At 44.0% G+C, this 17,369-nt stretch overlaps 1 protein-coding gene across 1 annotated transcript in view; it reads right to left on the reverse strand.

The window, feature by feature from the left end:
- Nucleotides 1-11,067: 11,067 nt before the first annotated feature.
- The window catches only part of CCBE1 (collagen and calcium binding EGF domains 1), a 232,863-nt gene continuing 226,561 nt past the window's right edge, over nucleotides 11,068-17,369 (reverse strand). Inside the window, exons 8-11 of the mRNA XM_058557242.1 lie at nucleotides 14,996-15,135; nucleotides 14,861-14,896; nucleotides 14,089-14,124; nucleotides 11,068-12,380 (exon numbers count right to left, since the gene is read on the reverse strand). Of these exons, the coding sequence (XP_058413225.1) occupies nucleotides 12,159-12,380; nucleotides 14,089-14,124; nucleotides 14,861-14,896; nucleotides 14,996-15,135 (434 nt within the window). The 3' untranslated portion in view covers nucleotides 11,068-12,158. The remainder of the gene's footprint in view (nucleotides 12,381-14,088; nucleotides 14,125-14,860; nucleotides 14,897-14,995; nucleotides 15,136-17,369) is intronic.

Here is a 17,369-nt window from a genome sequence, read left to right on the forward strand (position 1 = left end):
ATGATCCCTTAAGCTGTGCGGGAGAGGCTATCCCACCAGGCCTCTGACTTCACTATGTACAGGTACGTCCCCTCTCTTCAGGGCACCCATGCCAACCACCCCTCTCTTCTTCCCCATGGTGATGGGGGGTGTAGGTGGCAAAGGAAAGCAAACCTCACTGCTAGACTCCTAGAGCACCCTCCCAAGAACCCTTGTGCTTGGCTTGCTCAAGTGGCAGTAATGACGCAGGCCAGTGAGTTCTGTAGCTCAGCACACATCCAACCAGAGAACACGCTGCCCTCTTACACCCTTAGAAGCACCCCACACTGTTATGGGTAATCCTCCCAGAGCTCCCTCTCACTTGGCTTTGGGGATGGGAAACTCCTCTCCTCATCCCCATGGGTAGGGAATAACTTGGCATCAAGAACACCGTGTTCTCTACAAAGCTGTCTACACCTCCTTCTCCCCAGTCCTCTCCTCCCACAGCTTGCGGGTGCGGGGAGAGGTGGTGGGGGAGGAAGCACAATTCTGCACAGGAGCCACTCACTAAGCCCTGTGGGGAGGTGGCTGCTGCCTATTTTATGATGCTCACTTGAGAAAGTGGGGGTTCCTAGTGCGTTGCGTCCTCAGCTTTGGGTCAAAATGCAATTTTGGTCCAATAGGAAAATTCCATTTCCTGGGCAGGCTAAACCCACCTGTAAATATACATTTAGTGCGGAAGAGGCAGCAGGAGGAGAAGTCCACTAGAGGCCTTGTCTTACTGCCCGGTGTGTATAGGTGGCTTTTCCTTAAAGGAGTGAAAGTTGGAACAAGTGGTATTATCTAGGATGAAGAATCCAGTTTTGAACCATGGAATAAAGATTCTTGGGGAAATTCTGTATACAGAAAAATTCAAAAGGTGATGGGGCTTCAGTAGGTATCGACACAGGCCTGTGACTTCATTCACTAGACTCTAATCCTATCCACACAGAGACCAGGGCTGGTCCAGATATCTATTATATTTCCAGGGTTCAGCACAGTGTACTTCACATAGGGGACAGTCAACACATATTTGTTGATTAATTGAATGAATGGAAGTATTGAGGGGCCACTAGTGGCTGTATCTTTAGCAATTGGTTGCTTCCTGCTAACATTTTCTGAACTCTTATTGTGCACCAAGTACTGTTCTAGGTCCCCCAGAGGCTATGAAGATGGTTAATTCCTGTCCTCAAGAAGTTTATGATTAAGGGTGGGAGACAGATTGGCACAACTATATACCCATAAAGCCTCCAGATTCAATTTGGGAGAAAGCAAGGACCCGTGTTCAAAGCCAGCAAGGAATGGGAGATGGAGAAGCCCTTGGCACAATTCCTACCTGGTCAGAGCCCTGACTGAAACGGTTGCAAGTGAGGCTGAATTCATTCTTCTGTGTTTCCCCTAGTATGACATGGGGGTCACACCAGCTAGTAATGGAAGTGACTCAGAAACCCCCAAATTCACAATGATGGGTAGTGGAGAGACTATCTATCGCACTGGAAGAGAAGGTGCATTTGAGGTGACTAAGCTCATGGGTTGTTGTCTTGGCTTCTCTGATAACCCACCCTCCTTCCCTGGACACTAGCCATGCCTGAGTTTAGCTCTGAGATTAGATCTGTTTCTCCTTTTCATTATATCTCACTAATTCCCTCAAAATTGCTTTCTGTTTGGGTCTTTACATGGAATCAGTTGACTAACTTCTCCACGTACCTGCTGGTTAATGGATAAATCAGCTCTCTTAACTAAAAGCTGTGGCCTGAGTGAACGGTCCCTAAGAAGAGAAGTTAGTGGTGAGAATTTCAGACTTGAGGCAGACTCAGAGAAAGGGCTTGATATATTGGGTTGTCAGCTGCAGAGATTCCCCGTTCCCTCAGAGGGTGGCCCTTCCCATGCAGCCAGGATCCCCACCACCACGCCTTAGCCCTGAGTGACCCCAGGGCAACTCTTCCCTGAGAACAGTAACCAGATTCCTTGGTCTCACTGGGGGCTTTTGGAATCAAGAAAAGGCAAAAAGAGAGACTGAATTGCCTGAGGAAGGGATGCCTGTGGGATGCCCATGTACCTCTCTGCGAAATGGGCGTCGGGAGCAGCAGAGCCACAGTCCTCCAGTCCCACCTGACCATGAACGGGCCACCAAGTGGAACTTCAAGTCCAGTAATCAGGAAACCGAGCAGAGGAACCCAGGTGCAACCAAGTGGATATTGATGACTCAACAAAGACTCACTAAGAGAAGTGCTCCCCCATGCTGATCTCAATTATTTTTTTTTTGAGGAAGAGTGGCCCTGTGCTAACACCTGTGGCCAATCTTCCTCTTTTTCCTCCCCAAAGCCCCAGTGCGTAGTTGTGTATCATAGTTGTAGAGTTGTAGCTCTTCTATGTAGGATGCCGCCTCAGCATGGCTTGATGAGCTGTGTGTAGGTCCGTGCCCAAGATCTGAACTGGCCAACCCCAGGCTGCCAAAGCAGAGCGTGTGAACTTCTATGCCACAGGGCCCGCCCCTGATCACGGATTTTATCCTTGGTGTAGCTGGGAAAGCCATTTCTGTGGGGCTACTTTCATTTATTTGGAACACCCAAATCAAACCCTATCACTCCAAAGGGTTTCACCCTACCTTGTGTGAATATTTATATAAAGTGTGTGTCCACCTGATGGGTAGATCTCAGCGGCCAACAGCGCCGTAGAATAAGCTCTGGAAGAAAAATGTACTTGGCTGCTGTCCTTTGAAGGCTGTTTTGATGGAACCTCTTTTTGAAATGTTTTCCAGCTGTTGTTTCCTTTCTGAATAATCTGAGCCTAATTCAATTTGCGGCACCTTTCTCTTTTCCAGATTTTTTCAGAAGGCAAGTTACCGGCATGTGGCTCTCTACAGCCATATATATGTTCCACCGGTTTGGGCTGAGACTTTTATTGAATTGTAAATAAATGACCCCATGGGTACATGGGAGAACTTTTTCACATTACATGGTCTTTCAATTACATGGCGTGATGGCAGTCTAGCAGGATGCTGCCCGTCATGTCCAGAACGCTGGGGTAAAAATGTCAGCAACTGTCCCGGAGCTAACTCGGGGCAGATCCAGCACATTACTGTGCTTCTGTGGGGCAGGCAGGCAAGGCAGAGAGAGCCAAGAACGCCCATGGATTATGGTTAAAAAAAAAAACCAAAAACAACAAAACTTGACTTTGGAAACATTTCCATCCTCATATATCATAAAAACTATCAATAAAGCAAAATATGACTCCATAGTTATGACTTTCCTTCTGGTTTAATCATTTCCCCAGCCAGTTCCCATTCCCAGTGTGGTTGGCAGTGATGCTAGAGACGGGAGAGGATAAAAAGCCACAGAAAACAGACTGGAGGAGAAGAATTCAAAACACAAGTCATCACCTTGCCAGAAATGGACGAGAACCTGGAGTCCCTGAATTGCCTGGGGATGCTGGTGAAGACACCACACCATGAGGGAAGAAGAGGTGAATCAAACTCAACTGAGTCGATGGACTTGTGGATTTCCTTTCTGGCCCCCCATCTCTGGGAACCACCCTCCAAAATATTAACAACCTGTTCCACAGCAGGGGCCCATGGCGGGCGGGCAGGGGGTGGAGGAAAGCAATAAAATGGGCAAAGCTTGTGTTTGTCACCCTCCCATTTTCCCCACCCGGGTCTCCTTTCTCCCTCCAGACATTTTCTTTCCCCTTTAACTTGCTGTTACCTTGATTCTTGATAAAATGTTAATAGAGAGGTAAGTTTTATGTGATGGTATCTTAGGATGTGTCATTTTCCAGGAAAACTATGTATTTTTTAAAAAGTATCAAGCTCAAAGGACTGAATAATTGAAATATAATATCCATATTTGCATGCCTGACTCTTCCCAGAGTTCTAACTTAATTGGATTCTCTCCTGCTCCTATCTAAAGTCCAGAGCAGATACTCACGGTGTGGCTCACAGAGCAGCAGCAGCGACGACACCTGGGAGCTTGTTAGGATGCAAATCTCAGACCCCACCCTTCCCACACCCACTGAGTCAGAATCTTTATTTTCATCAAGTCCCCAGATGGTTCATATGCACAGTAAAGTTTGAGAAGCAATGGTCTAAGCAAGTGGTTTTTACACTGTGTGCTGTCACCCATTAGTAAGTCATGAAATCAATGTAGTGAATGTGACCTGGAAAAAAAATAATCATATAGAGAAAATCTGAGAGTGCATGATCTGCAAGAAGGGTAAAGATTGTGAGACTTCTGTTTCAATTATATACACACACGTGTGTAAGTGTTGGGTCAGTGTGTAAAATGTGTTTATTTTTCCCTAGTGGGTCATCGTCAAGAACACTGGAAAACCACTGATCTCATGATCTGGCTGGTTACTCACTCATCAAGGCAGTCTAAGCTTTATCCTGTCACATTCACCCAATGGACATATACCTGCGGCTCATTAACTGAACCTCTCTGCAGAGACACCTGAACGAAAGCCTGCTTTCCTACATTCCGTCACTCTTACCGTGAAGCTTTACAGGAAATGGTTATATATGTAGGCCAGTGTCTACTTAATAAGGACTCATTTGATATATTCCTTCTACAAAAAAAATCTCTCCTGAAAAACAGCATGCTTCCTTTTATTAGATAATGTGTTATTTAACCTATTACATTTCTTTCTGAGTCTTGACTCGCAGTAATCTTTGGGCCATATCTAACACCAAGTAGTGGTAACTATAACAGCTTCGTTATTCTTTCTTCACTTCCTTGAGAATATATCTTAATAGTCTTACTGTGTGCATTTGCCAGCCACCTCACATTAGGTCAGAAAGGTTGTCAATCCAGTATAGATTAGAAGACTGGATGGAGGGAAGCAAATGGCCCCCTGGCCCTCTGTACTATGGGAGCCACACATTCTGAAGTCACATGTGATTCCCAATTAGGGGAGAAAGCGGGTCTAGCTGGCTGGGCTGTGTGTGTTCTACAGTATTAATCTGACAGTGAATTAATGTTTATTTTACTATGTTTTAGCTTTGTGACTTTGGGCAAGCTATTTTACCTCTTAGTATATGTACACATTAGGGATACTAAAAGTATCTACCTTATAAAATTTTGTGAAGACTGTGTTAATTCTATCAAATTTGCTACAAAAATATTGGACTCCTACTATGTACTGGGCACAGTGGGAGACGCTGGGAATATAGTAGAGAAAAATAGAAAGTTTCTGCCCCTGAGTAGTTTCTAGTCTAGCAAGGAAGCTGACAACAGACAAGCAGCCAGTTCTCATAGGGGGCAGACAGACAAGAACCAAGGAAGTTGCTTCAATAGTCTCCCAGTGGGTTTCCCTGGTTCTATCCTTGCCCCTTCAAAACCCCTCCATGGGTCCAGGAGGAAATACAAAGTCCTTACCAAGGGCATTAACGCTCTACGTGGCCTCTGGCTGTCTCTCAAGGCATTTCCTACCACTCCCCCTTCCCTAATTCTGTTCCAGCCACGCTGACCCCAATGCTATTTTGAGCACACTAAGCAATCTGCTTTGGAGTCTTGCTGAAACCTGTGTGTGGCTCATTTTTCCCAACATCTCCACATGGCTCACCTCTCCCTTTGTACAGGCTTCTGCTGATATGCCACCCTTTTGTTGGTGAGGCCTTTCCAGAAGATCCCACCTAAAGTGGAAACTCCCACCCTCCATCACTCTCTATTCCTTTACCGTACTTTATTCTTCCCCACAGATCCTTTTAACACTGATATACATTGTGATGGTTAATTTTATGTGTCGATTTGGCTAGGCCATATTACCCAGATATTTGGTCAAATATTATTCCAGATGTTTCTGTGAAGGTTTTTTTTTTTTTAGATGAGATTAACATTTAAATCAGTAGAGTGTGCATGAAGCTGACTGCCTTCCATAATGTGGGCGGGCCTCATCCAACCAGTTGAAGGCCTTAATAGAAAAACACTGACCTACCCCTGAAGAAGGAATTCTGCCAGCAGACTGCCTTTGGACTTGAACTGCAACATCAACTCATCCTTGGGTCTCCAGCCTACCCTACAGAGTTTGGACTTGCCAGCCTCTATAATCACATGAGCCAATTCCTTAAAATAAATCTCTGTATACATGTATTTATATAAATATACACACACATCTATATCTATGTATCCACATATATATATCCTATTGGTTCTGTTTCTCTGGAGAACCCTAATACAGGTATTTGTTTGTCTTCCTGGACCAGAAGGCATACTCTATGAGAACAGGAACTTTGGACTATCACTACTCTATCCTTGGCCCTCAATAAATTTTTATTGAATGAAGTGGGCAAGAATTTCAGATAAGAAAGAATGCTATTAAAGGAAATAAGCAGGGTGACAGGAATCAATGGATAGGGAGAAAATGTCTTGCTTGTACCAGGTTGAATAGTGTCCTCCCAAAATTCATGTCTACCTGGAACCTCAGAATGTGACCTTATTTGGAAATAGGGTCCTTGCACATATAATTAAACTGAGATGAGGTCATACTGAATTAGGGTAGGCTCTCATCCAATAAGGAGGGTCTTGGTAAGAAAAGAAAGACATAGAACACACAGAGAGGAGACCATCATGTGAAGACATGGACACACAGACAGGAAGGTAAGGCGGCATGTGACTCCAGAAGCAAGTAGCACCAAGGATTGCCAGCAACCACCTGAAACTGGAGGGGCATGGGACTAACCCTGTTGACATCTCTCGGACTTCCAGAACTGTGAGAAAATAAATTTCCGCTGTTTAAGCCCCCCAGTTGTGCTACTTTGCTATGGCAGTCCAAGGAAACGAACACACCCCTCATCCTCACATCTCTCCTAGTTCCCCAGAACCTAGCAATCAACTGCAGCTGTCCCCACATACCCTCGCAGAGTTACCTTTTCCTCACGGACCCCACGGCGGCCGAGTGCAGGTTCCCACTTGGTCACCCTGTAACCTTGTATCTAGATGTGTGTTTCAAAAGCACAGTGAGCTTTATCTACAACTTCAGCGTCCTGGTTGAGAAGAAACCAGCCTCAAATTCTGCTGGGGATCAAGACCAGAGGACATGAGGTCACCAGCCAATCGCACAAATGGGACATCCAGAGGCCATGAGGAGTGTTCATCACTCAATCACAGCTGGAGTAAACCAGCTTTTGGTTCATTAAGCTGCTTTTTAAATTAAGAAGGCTGGAAAAACTACATATGAAGTGGCTTCCCAGATTTCCATCGACTGCTGTGTCACCCAGGGGATTCGTGAAGCTTTTCCCTCCGAGGGCCAGAGGTCTCCTGTGGCTCTGGGGCGACCGCTGCTGGGAGCTTTGCGTGGGTGTGACTTTGGGAAGGAGCACTCGGGGAGGGAAGGGTGGTTCCTCCTGGCATGAGCTGCCATTGGCTCCTGCAGCACTTTTCCTTCATAGCACTTATCACAGTTTGTAATTGCATATTTATGTGATTAATGTATTTTGCCTGGAAGGATCCCTGTCTGTTTTGCCAAAAATCCCCAGGAGGATGGGGATTATGATTTTTTGTGTGTCTGCAGTGCATAGCACATTGTGCAGCTTACAACAAGCATGTGATAAATATTTGCTAAAGGAAAGTGGGATGTATAAATATAGGTTAACCTCAACACGCTAAAGGCACTCTGCTAAAGAGTGCAAAAAATCTCTCAGAAATAATCTCCTTTTTATTATGTGACTCTGCCTCCCGTATGGCCCAAGTGATGAAAATTCCCTTCCTCTTATGTTCACACAGAGGACTTCAGCTTCTATGGGGCTTCCTCCCCCAACTCTAACTTTTCTAGGTAGTCAACTTTTTTTTCCCCTCCAAAGGAGGTTTCCAAAGGAAACCTTATGTTGATTCTAATCCAAAACCAATTGAAAATTGAGTTGCTCGTGGTGCAGTGGAAGTAGGGGGCAGAACCCTCACAGGTCTCCCCTTTGTGAGTTCCTAAGGCATCTCCAGTGATCCTGAGTGTTCTTGGTTTGAAAATCCCACGCTGGGGGTCCCAGAGGATCCCCCTAGCTGGGGACATGGGCCTCTGAGACTCATATTCAGTGGGACCTGGGCCTTCAGACCTTGTCTCAGACTCAAATGTTGGGACTACACTCAGATCCCCAGAGGTGGCCTACCCACAACGCACATTCCGGTTCTTAAGAGAAATTCTCTCTCCATCTCCTTAAATTCATCTTGTGAAAAGATAACTTGTGCCACTGGACTGGGGGTCAGGACAAAACACAGTACAACCACATAAGAAAAATAACTTTGTTATTTAGCATATATAATCTTATCAAAAGTACTTCATGATATCACATCCATAACTATTTGAATACTAGCTCAACTGTTACATGGACCTGTTATAAATAATGAACGTAACTACTGAAGTATATGACTAGTCACCGGGAAATAAAAACAGAGCCATGACACATATGAAGTTCCCCAGGGCACATGCTTTGGGGAGCTAATTAAAAATACCGAGGTCCCTGGGGAATGTGTAAAAGGATCTTTTTTCTATGAATCCCTAAAGCAGTAACAGTTTTTGAAGGAGCATGTGAAGTTCAACATTTGATGCTTTAACAATTACGGTCATGGTTTTTTTTTCTCAAATGGAAAATTATTTTTTGATTTGTTGTGAAACATACAGGCTGTGCCAGGAAAAATTTCATCTATTTCCCTGAATTCATTATTAATAATTTTAGATGGCTCTGTTCTACTAGTTGTTTGGCCCAGATTCCTGCAAATCAATTTCCTTTTCAGGAAGGTTCTCTTCCTGAGAGACAATGAGGCTGCTGCTTCTCCCTGTGATGGGCCAGTGTTGGGGGGAGAGGGAAGAGGTGACACCAAAGTATGATGAGGGATCTGCTGTCAACCCAAGGAGACGTGTGGCACCTAGCCATGGCGAGTATCTTGCCCCGCATGCCTGGAAACAGGGCTCACAAGGCCAACAGTAGTTATGAACCCCAGAAAGGGAGCATGACCAGAACCAGGGTGCCCTTCACCTGGTGTTTGGTGGGGTAATCCTCTCCCCCCACGCCAGTGTGCAGCTAGTATTTACCTGCTTGGCTGTGGACACACTTGTCTGAGTTTATACAGTAGAAATGACATCAGTTGGTCAATTCATTCTGTGGCAGGTGTTGAAATTAGTTCAGAAGAGAGAAGACAGCACTCCCTTTATACCTCCGCAGCCTTTGGCATAGTAAAGCTTAGAATTTCTCCCTCTGGAATGGAAAGGGAGAGGGGTTTTCCTAAATTAAAATGTATGCCCTCCTTGCACTATGTTCAATAGCTGATTTTTATTCCCATTGCTTTCCCAAAACAGAAGCAATCTATTAAGTCCTGATCTAAGTTCTAGATATGAGAGTGCAAAAAAATTAAAGACAACGTTTCTGCTAAAGGGTTGAGGAGGTGTACAAAGATCTTTTTTTCCCATGAAACATGAAGTGGCTTTACAAAACTGTGGCAAATTTCACCCCCCAACATGGCTTTTCCATTAGGTTTGGAGCAGTTCTGTTTAGGCAGTAAAGCTTCAGTTTTTTTATCCATAACTAAAACATACATTAGCAATAACAACGCCTTATTATGTCTTATCTTTGAAAAATATAATTTGGGCATACAGAGTACATATTTAGTCCCATGGTATAGTCTAAGTTTTGAAAATCTGATGAATAATTATTTTATAAATTGACCTGATTCAGCAGACTGAGATGATAAAATACAAGTTGTTGTGTGTCTTACTGGCAAATATCTAGAATAGTCTCAGAAATCTCAGATATCACTACCTTTAATTCATTCTGTTAATATATTATCCTAGCCTCTGGCCAAACATGCCGCTTGGTTGCATTTTATGAGCATTTGACAATAAAGATGATGATTATATTTCTAAATACAGTTCACTGTTAACAAAAAAGGTAATAAAATTCTTCATTTAAAAAAAAAAATCAAAGACAGATCATTTCTCATAAAGCCTGTGCATAATTTTTTTTTTTCAGCATTCATCCATCCACACCCTTTAAATACTGCGTTCCACAAGCAGGCAAACATTAAATATATTCCAGATGGGAATCGACAGCTGCTCAGTTCATCTCTTTGTGAAGCCGTGGACGGCAAGGCCTTCTGCTGTGGAGATTGGATTCTGGAGAGATTGAAGGGGCAGTCAGGATGCTAGAAAACCAGCATTAAGAATGTGTTTGCTTTCAGCCTTAACATTTTGGTGGACAATCACATGGGATTTTGCATCAGGAAGAAATAGTGGGGTACAGTGTTGGAAAAAAACGGCTACTGCCTGACTGCACGGAGTCCTGCATTTATAACCTGATGGGAACGAGGGAAGGGAAAGCTGTTGTCACTTGAGATTCACAAACAGAAGCTCTTCCTGTCGTTCTGAAGAAAGCAGACTGAAAGTGGCATACACACCCAACAGTGGTTCTCTTTAAACAAGCTTTCCCAGGAGGTGAGTTAAATGATGTAGGCTAAAAGGAGATGGAAAAATAAAACTAAACACAAACCTTCCAGAAATATAGGGGGAAATTGCAGGATGGGAAATGGGAACCCCAACATGAACAAACAGGAGTTGTGACAACCATCATTTGTGAGGCTTGAGACAAGGGCGAAGGTCCCTGAACAGGCAGATGGAAAGCTGTTCTGATGTCAAATGAGCAAGTGGACTTGAAGAAACCTGGAAGCTGCCCATTAAAACCAAGAGCTTCCCCAACAATATTACAAAGGAGCAGACGCTCCTGCTGGTCTCTTGAGCACTCACTCTCACTCTTGCTCCTGTGTCTATCTCTTTCCAGAGAAAGCTTTTTCTGGAACATGCTTCCCTCTGGGACCCAGAGGTGTGTGAGCAAACACTAGCTCAGTGGGAAGTCTGGAAAGATACCCCTTTCCCAATTGCTTCCCACATTTGCTGAGGAAAGGAAATTCAGGAGGAGGTCTGCAAGAACTAGAACTTGGACTAAATTATGGAAAACTAAGGAGAAATGGGAATAGTGGGAAGGAAATTTCTGCCAAACAAGGAAAACTGTTGTTTTTTCCCTCCCTATCCAAGAGAACTTTCAATAGTGTATTATTCTCTATGTTGGCAAGCTTGGCTGGCCCCAGACAAGGAGCAAATTTACCTGCCTCTGCTGATTCAATGGGGTCTCTGTTCAAGGTTCTCCTTCCTGGCCCACCAACAACCCAAGCCAGCAACCTCCTTCCAGCCCTGAGCTCCACTGTCCATAAGTTCAACCTGTATCACAGCCTAATGGCACCTTCTGGACACGTGGCACAGCCAGGGAATTCTGCACCTCTCCCTAAGGGTCAGCCACCCTTATTTAAAAAATAATCTGTGATTTACTAAGCAAGTTGCCTCATTTGATCAAACACCTTTAAAATGTCCTGGCAAACCAGGAGCCCATTGTTCTAATGTGAATCAGGGCACCGTATACATTTATTTTGTTTTGAAAAGAGGATTTATTCCTACAGCTACAATAACTTTCCTTATAGATAAGCACGGCATGAACCCTTAATAGGCGTATTTGAATTTTAAAATGTGGCAACCCATATGACAGAAATATATGACTGTAATATTCCTCCGTCTTCTCTAATCTCCACCCCTTCTTCTCTCTTTAATCAAAATTGGGAAACAAGGTTGGACAAGAGGATAGAATATTTAAAATCTATTATATTGGCAAGGAAAAAGAATTATCCACCAAAGTAAATATACATCATCTCCCCCTTTTAACTGAAGAGGCTTAATGTTGATACTGAGGAGTTAACAGTCTAATTTGGACACATATCTATTTTTTTTTTGTAAGTAAACTCACATTTTCTTAAAGCTCCCCTTGCCATTTTTCCCTTTTTGATATTCTGCCAAATTTTAAGACACTGTGAGAGTACTTAATTCAGAAATCCAGAAGTTCCTGAAAAAAAACGAAGTAAAAGAAAAGTTCCAACGTAGACCACCCCAACTGGCTCTCAGCGGGAAGCATGCGAATCCATCTTTTACTCCCTCATGTCCTCAGTGGGTCTGGCAGGGGACTCTGATGATAGTATTTGGAAGAAGAGAAGTAGGGAGAAGGCAGGAAAAGAGTAAAGAAAATAAAAATGTATCTTTTCTAGGTCTCCAGTGGTGTTTGTTTTTTTCTTTAGATGATTTAACTGCCCGTGAAAACACTGTTCTCTCCTCTTCCTTTGGCATGAAGATGTTGGGGTGCGCTAAGGAGAAAAGTCTCCGGGGGCTCCCAAGTCTCTTGTCTCAGTTCTTTTCGGGTAGTCATCTCCAGAGGCAAAGTCCATGGTTTCTGGATAGCTGGAAAATTCCTGACGTGAAGGGAACTCCTGAGTCCGGTGCCCTAACACCTTTTCCTGCAGCTCTGCGATGTCATTGCGGATGTCAGCCAGTATAAGCAGCAGGAAGTCGAAAGAACCAGGGGGTCCCTGTGCACATAAGAGGAATCAAAGCCAAGACACCACAGACTCAACCCTTTGCTAAGTGATGGCTTCCACGGGTTTCATGATTTGCTAGTTGCGCAGCTTGCTGGCAACTATTTAGTTAATAATTCTGTGTCCCAAATGGAGCAAACACAGGGACTACTATAGTAGCCTGGGGGATGCTTAAGACTGCCTTCTAATTCCCTCAACTCCCATATGAGCTTCAGTGACATATTCACCTCTCTTTCCTCCTAACTCTAGGCTATATCAAATCTGGTAGGATGAAAGAATATAAGAATGACCCTCCTAAGGTTCCTTTCCAAAGAAACCTGGAAAATACTCATGAAGGCCGTAGAGTAGTTGTTAAGAGGGTGGGGTTCTGTTGGGTTTGAATCTCAGCTCTGCCACTTACTAGCTGTGTGGTCTTGGGCAAGTTACTGAATTCCTTTGGGTTTTGGTTCCCATTCTGTAAAATGGGGATATAATAGCTTCAATTTCATCAAGTTCATAAGGTTCATAGCTGAGGATTTAAGTGAGTTAATACCTGTAAAGGGCTTAGAGCACAAAAAATGCTCACAATGTTATATTTTTTAAATGAAATTATTAAAGTGTTTATAAGCATGGTTGACTATAACTGCAACCTAAAGGTAGTTGAAAGTATGCTGTCAAGTCATCCATTCCTCATTGACCAGGAAAGGTCCGAGCAAAGGCTACCTAATTTTTCTGTTGATTGAACACGTTTTATCATTATGCAGTATTTATTAAGCCTTAATTTCTAGGCAGTGCTGTGTGGGGCACGGTAATATAATGTGTGAGCATGCATCTTCTGGGCTGGTTGGTAGCCTGTAGTCAAATCTTGATCACCCCCCCAGCTCCCCCCCAACTTTTGCTGCCGCGGCTACCACCTTAGAAACAGCAGCTCACATTTGCAAAGCACTTAGTGATGTACAGTATTTTGACATCATTTGACCCTTACAATAACCACCTGAGTGTGGCAGATCAGATTCCACTCGGCACTGCACAGGCACTGCCCAAAAATGCTAAGTGGCATGGCCACAATTAGAGAGCCAACAGGTAGAAGAGTTGAGATGGGAACCCAGACCTCCCACCTCCAAGGCCAAGGCTCTTTGCCATTCTTCAGAAATTACACTGACCTCTTCAAAAGCAAGGGAGCTGCTTGAATTTTCTGTGCTTTTGAATACTACTAACTTTCATTTTTAATCTCCCAGACACCACACATACATCTAGCTAATTTCTTCTCAGTGGTCCCAAGCGGCCTTGTATGTCTCTGCCCTTTCTGCAGGGGATGGTCATCTGACCCGCTAGGATTATAGCAGTGGCTAAATTCTGAAACATTCAGATTTATGACTTAATCCCACAGATTTCTTTTCTAGTCCTTTCAGATGTTTTATGACATACCTGGAAACAGACTCACGGCATACTAGGGTTTTGAATCTTAGGAGAAGACATTCCAAATAAAGATTAGCCACGATAAAAGAAAAAACAACAGAAAATGAATTTTCAAAATAAATCCCCATGAGCTGCTAACGGTCTCTGTGACTCTCCTCCTAATCACCACCTCCTGTTTGGGCAGGCTGAGTGACAGCTGGAAGGGGCCGGCTTTTGCTAATAAGACCAACTTACAGGCTGCTCATCAGAGCTGTATCCCTGAGAACATCCCCACTGGGGAAGCAGTTCAGATAGTGCTACTTACTGGAGACCCTCTGGGTCCAGGTGCTCCTCTCTCCCCCTGAAAGCAGAAAAGTCAGGGTTAGCTTTCCGGACCATGTGGATGCCACCACCACAGCCTGTATTTAGACACCCCCCATAACTGTCTCCCTGCATGAAACAATAAATATTTTCTATTGAAAACAAATGTAAGCTTGAAGCTGGACTCACAGGACCACTTATTTGAACAGATCTGCTTGGGTCAAGTGTCTCTCATTCCGATTTTCCCCAAGGCCGCATATTTTCAAACCAGATCTGACAGGAGGAATGTGTGTATTTCCAGGCAGCGTGTGGAATAACTTAGAAGCTTTCTAAAGTAACTCACACTGACTTCTTTATGATGCAGGTAGCACGCAGCTCTCGAAATGAAACCTCCCACTTGCACAGAATGGAGCTTCTCCTGTTCTTGACTTAAATATATCAAAGAAATGGGGACACACACAGAATAGCCCTACAAAAGAACACCGGCTAAAGAGAAAAACACATACTACTATTACAACACGGAGGCTTGTTTAAAATTTATAGGGTAATCTTTCTTAGGAGTGGCTTTGGTTGTTTTTGTTATTACAGTTGTTTCATATTTTAAGTAAATTGCTTTTTAGATTTTCTTCCCAGCTTTGGGGAAAAAGTGTATCTGTGTCTCAATTTTGCCACATGCAAGATGGGGACAGTAAACAGTGTTTTAGCTTCCCTGATGCCTGCACAATAGGTCAAAACTGGGCAGCCTCAGGCTTTGAAGGACCACTCTTAAGACTCACCTTAGAACCATCTCTTCCTGGTGCACCTGGTGGACCCTACAAGACAAAGGGATCCAGTTTAAGAGAAGGAAAAAGCATGGCATGAGAACATGCTTTCCCCAGCAACAGTAAGCGGATCTCTGATAAAATACTGACCACGGGGCCCCTCCGGCCTTGCTTAACGTGGGACAGATCAGGAGATGGGCCCATGGGTCCCATTGAGCCCCGTGGGCCGGGCTGTCCAGGAGGCCCTGGCACACCTGGAAAGCCTGGGCTGCCCTTTGGTCCTGGTGAGCCTGTAATCAAAGAACACCTCATTAGAGCCACATCTGTGAGGAGGACAAGGGGCTCCGGCTGACAAGAGAGTCTGCGAGCCCCTTGTACCCATTTCTCTTTGCACTCTGCCCTTTGCCCTCTGATATCTCCAAAATGCCCCAGAGGCATTTTAAACTTAACATGATCAAAAGTTGACATCCCCATCCCCCTTTCTTTTCAAGGACCACCAGTCAGCCACCCACTCAGTCCAGAACCTTGCAAGTCTTCCTACAGATTTCCCTATTTCCACAACCTCCTTATCCAATCAGTGACCAGTTCTATACAGTTTACCTCTTTAACATCTCATAACTGTCTGCCTCTCTGTATCCCCTCGATCACAGGAAGGTGGTAGTTAATATAGCTGGACAGTCGTTGAGAGTACAGGTTTCAGCAACAGAGAGACCTAAGTTTGAATCTTGGACAAGCTGCCTGACCTCTTTGAATCTTAGTTTCTCATCTATGATCCGGGCTAATAAAAATCTAACTTATCAAGTGGTTGTGAGTATCAAATGAGAGTTTAAATACAGGCACACCACTTGGCACAGCATCTCACACTTGCAAGCACTAAAAAAACATTCTGTTAGGCCTTCCTTTTATTGACCTCAACTCTTTCTTGAGGTCAGTCCCTCCGTTTCCCACCATTCTTGTTTGCCTCTTCACCATTCCCTCCGTTTCCCACCATTCTTGTTCGCCCCTCACCTGTTCCTACACTTCTATGTGAATATTATTTCTAAAACAAGTCTTATTGCATAACTTTCCTACTTTCAACCCTTTGGGGCAAAAGCCACTGAGGTGGGGCAGCAAACTCTCCTGCAGGACCCAAATAGCTACTACTATGGGGAGAAGTAGGAAACTCGCTCCTGTTCAACATTTGCCACAGACTCAAGGCAGAGTTGGGCTGCCACAGCAGGGAGAAGATCTCACCCCAAGGCCCAGATGCACAGGTCATGCTGAAGACTGCAGCTGCACCAGAGAACTGAAAATTCCCCTACCCCCCCCAACTCTACCACAGAGTAAGAAGGAACAGCAGTCTGCCACTGGGGGAAGAGCAAGAATGTGGAGAGAGAACCCCTCTGAAGTGCAGATGTGTAGGGGCTGCCGAAAGCTGAGAACCACTGAGAAAAACCCATCAGCATCCTAGGCCCCTACTAAGCATGTAGTAACAGTATCCTACCATTGGAGGAATTTGAAAATTTGAAGACTGTGGAACACTGGAGGTAAAGACAGTAACAATAAACCCAAACCCAGCTCAGTTATTCATTAGATTGACTCATTTCTCCCTGTTAATGGCCTGACAAAAGAAGAGGATACCCATCTCCAGGAGTAATTACTATGTACCTCAGTCTCTACTTTTCCTTTACAAATGATATCTGGCATTGAATCAAAAATTTTGGGGCACAGAAAAAAAGCAAAAAAAAAAAAAAAAAGCCAAAACAATTAAAACACACACACGCAAAACAACCAACCCCCATTGTCAAGAGATAGAACAGTCAACAAAATCAGACTCAGAGGTGACCCAGATGTTAGGATTATCATACAGGGACTTTAAATTAACAGTGATTAATATGTCAAAGGTGCTAGTGGAAAAGACAGCTTGCTTGCACAGATGGGGAATTTCAGCAGAGAGACGGAAACTAGAGGAAAAAAAAGTCAAATGGAAATGCTGGAACTAAAAAGCATAATTATCAGAGATGAAAAACTTCTTTGATAGGCTTAGCAGCAGACTGGTCATAGCTAAGGATATAATCAGTGAACTTAAAGGTAAGTCAACAGAAGTTATCCAAAATGAAACACAGAGAAACAAAGAAGAAAAGAAAACGCAAAACTGAGCATCCAAGAGAGGCAGGACAACATCAAATAGTCTGACATACATGTAATTGGAGTCTGAGGAAAAGAAGTAGGAAAGCCGGCAGTGGCCCCGTCTGCATACAGAACAAAGATCAAACTCTTCTGCTGTAGTGGTATACTAGGTTGTTGTTGCTTCCTCTCTGGGCATTGTTTTTCCCCACTGCCTCCCTTCCTAATCACCTCTCAGGCCCCATTCTTTCTGAATAAACCCCGCTACGGCGCACCACCCAGCCTAGATTATTCTAGATTATTATTCATATAATCACCATAGACCACATTTCTCCAAAAACGTCTTGACACTCCCTTCTCTACAAGAGAATTAACAGCTTACTTCATTGTGCACCATTATACTATACATACAGTATAA

Source organism: Diceros bicornis, chromosome 16, assembly GCF_020826845.1.
Source record: "Diceros bicornis minor isolate mBicDic1 chromosome 16, mDicBic1.mat.cur, whole genome shotgun sequence".
NCBI lineage: Eukaryota > Metazoa > Chordata > Mammalia > Perissodactyla > Rhinocerotidae > Diceros > Diceros bicornis.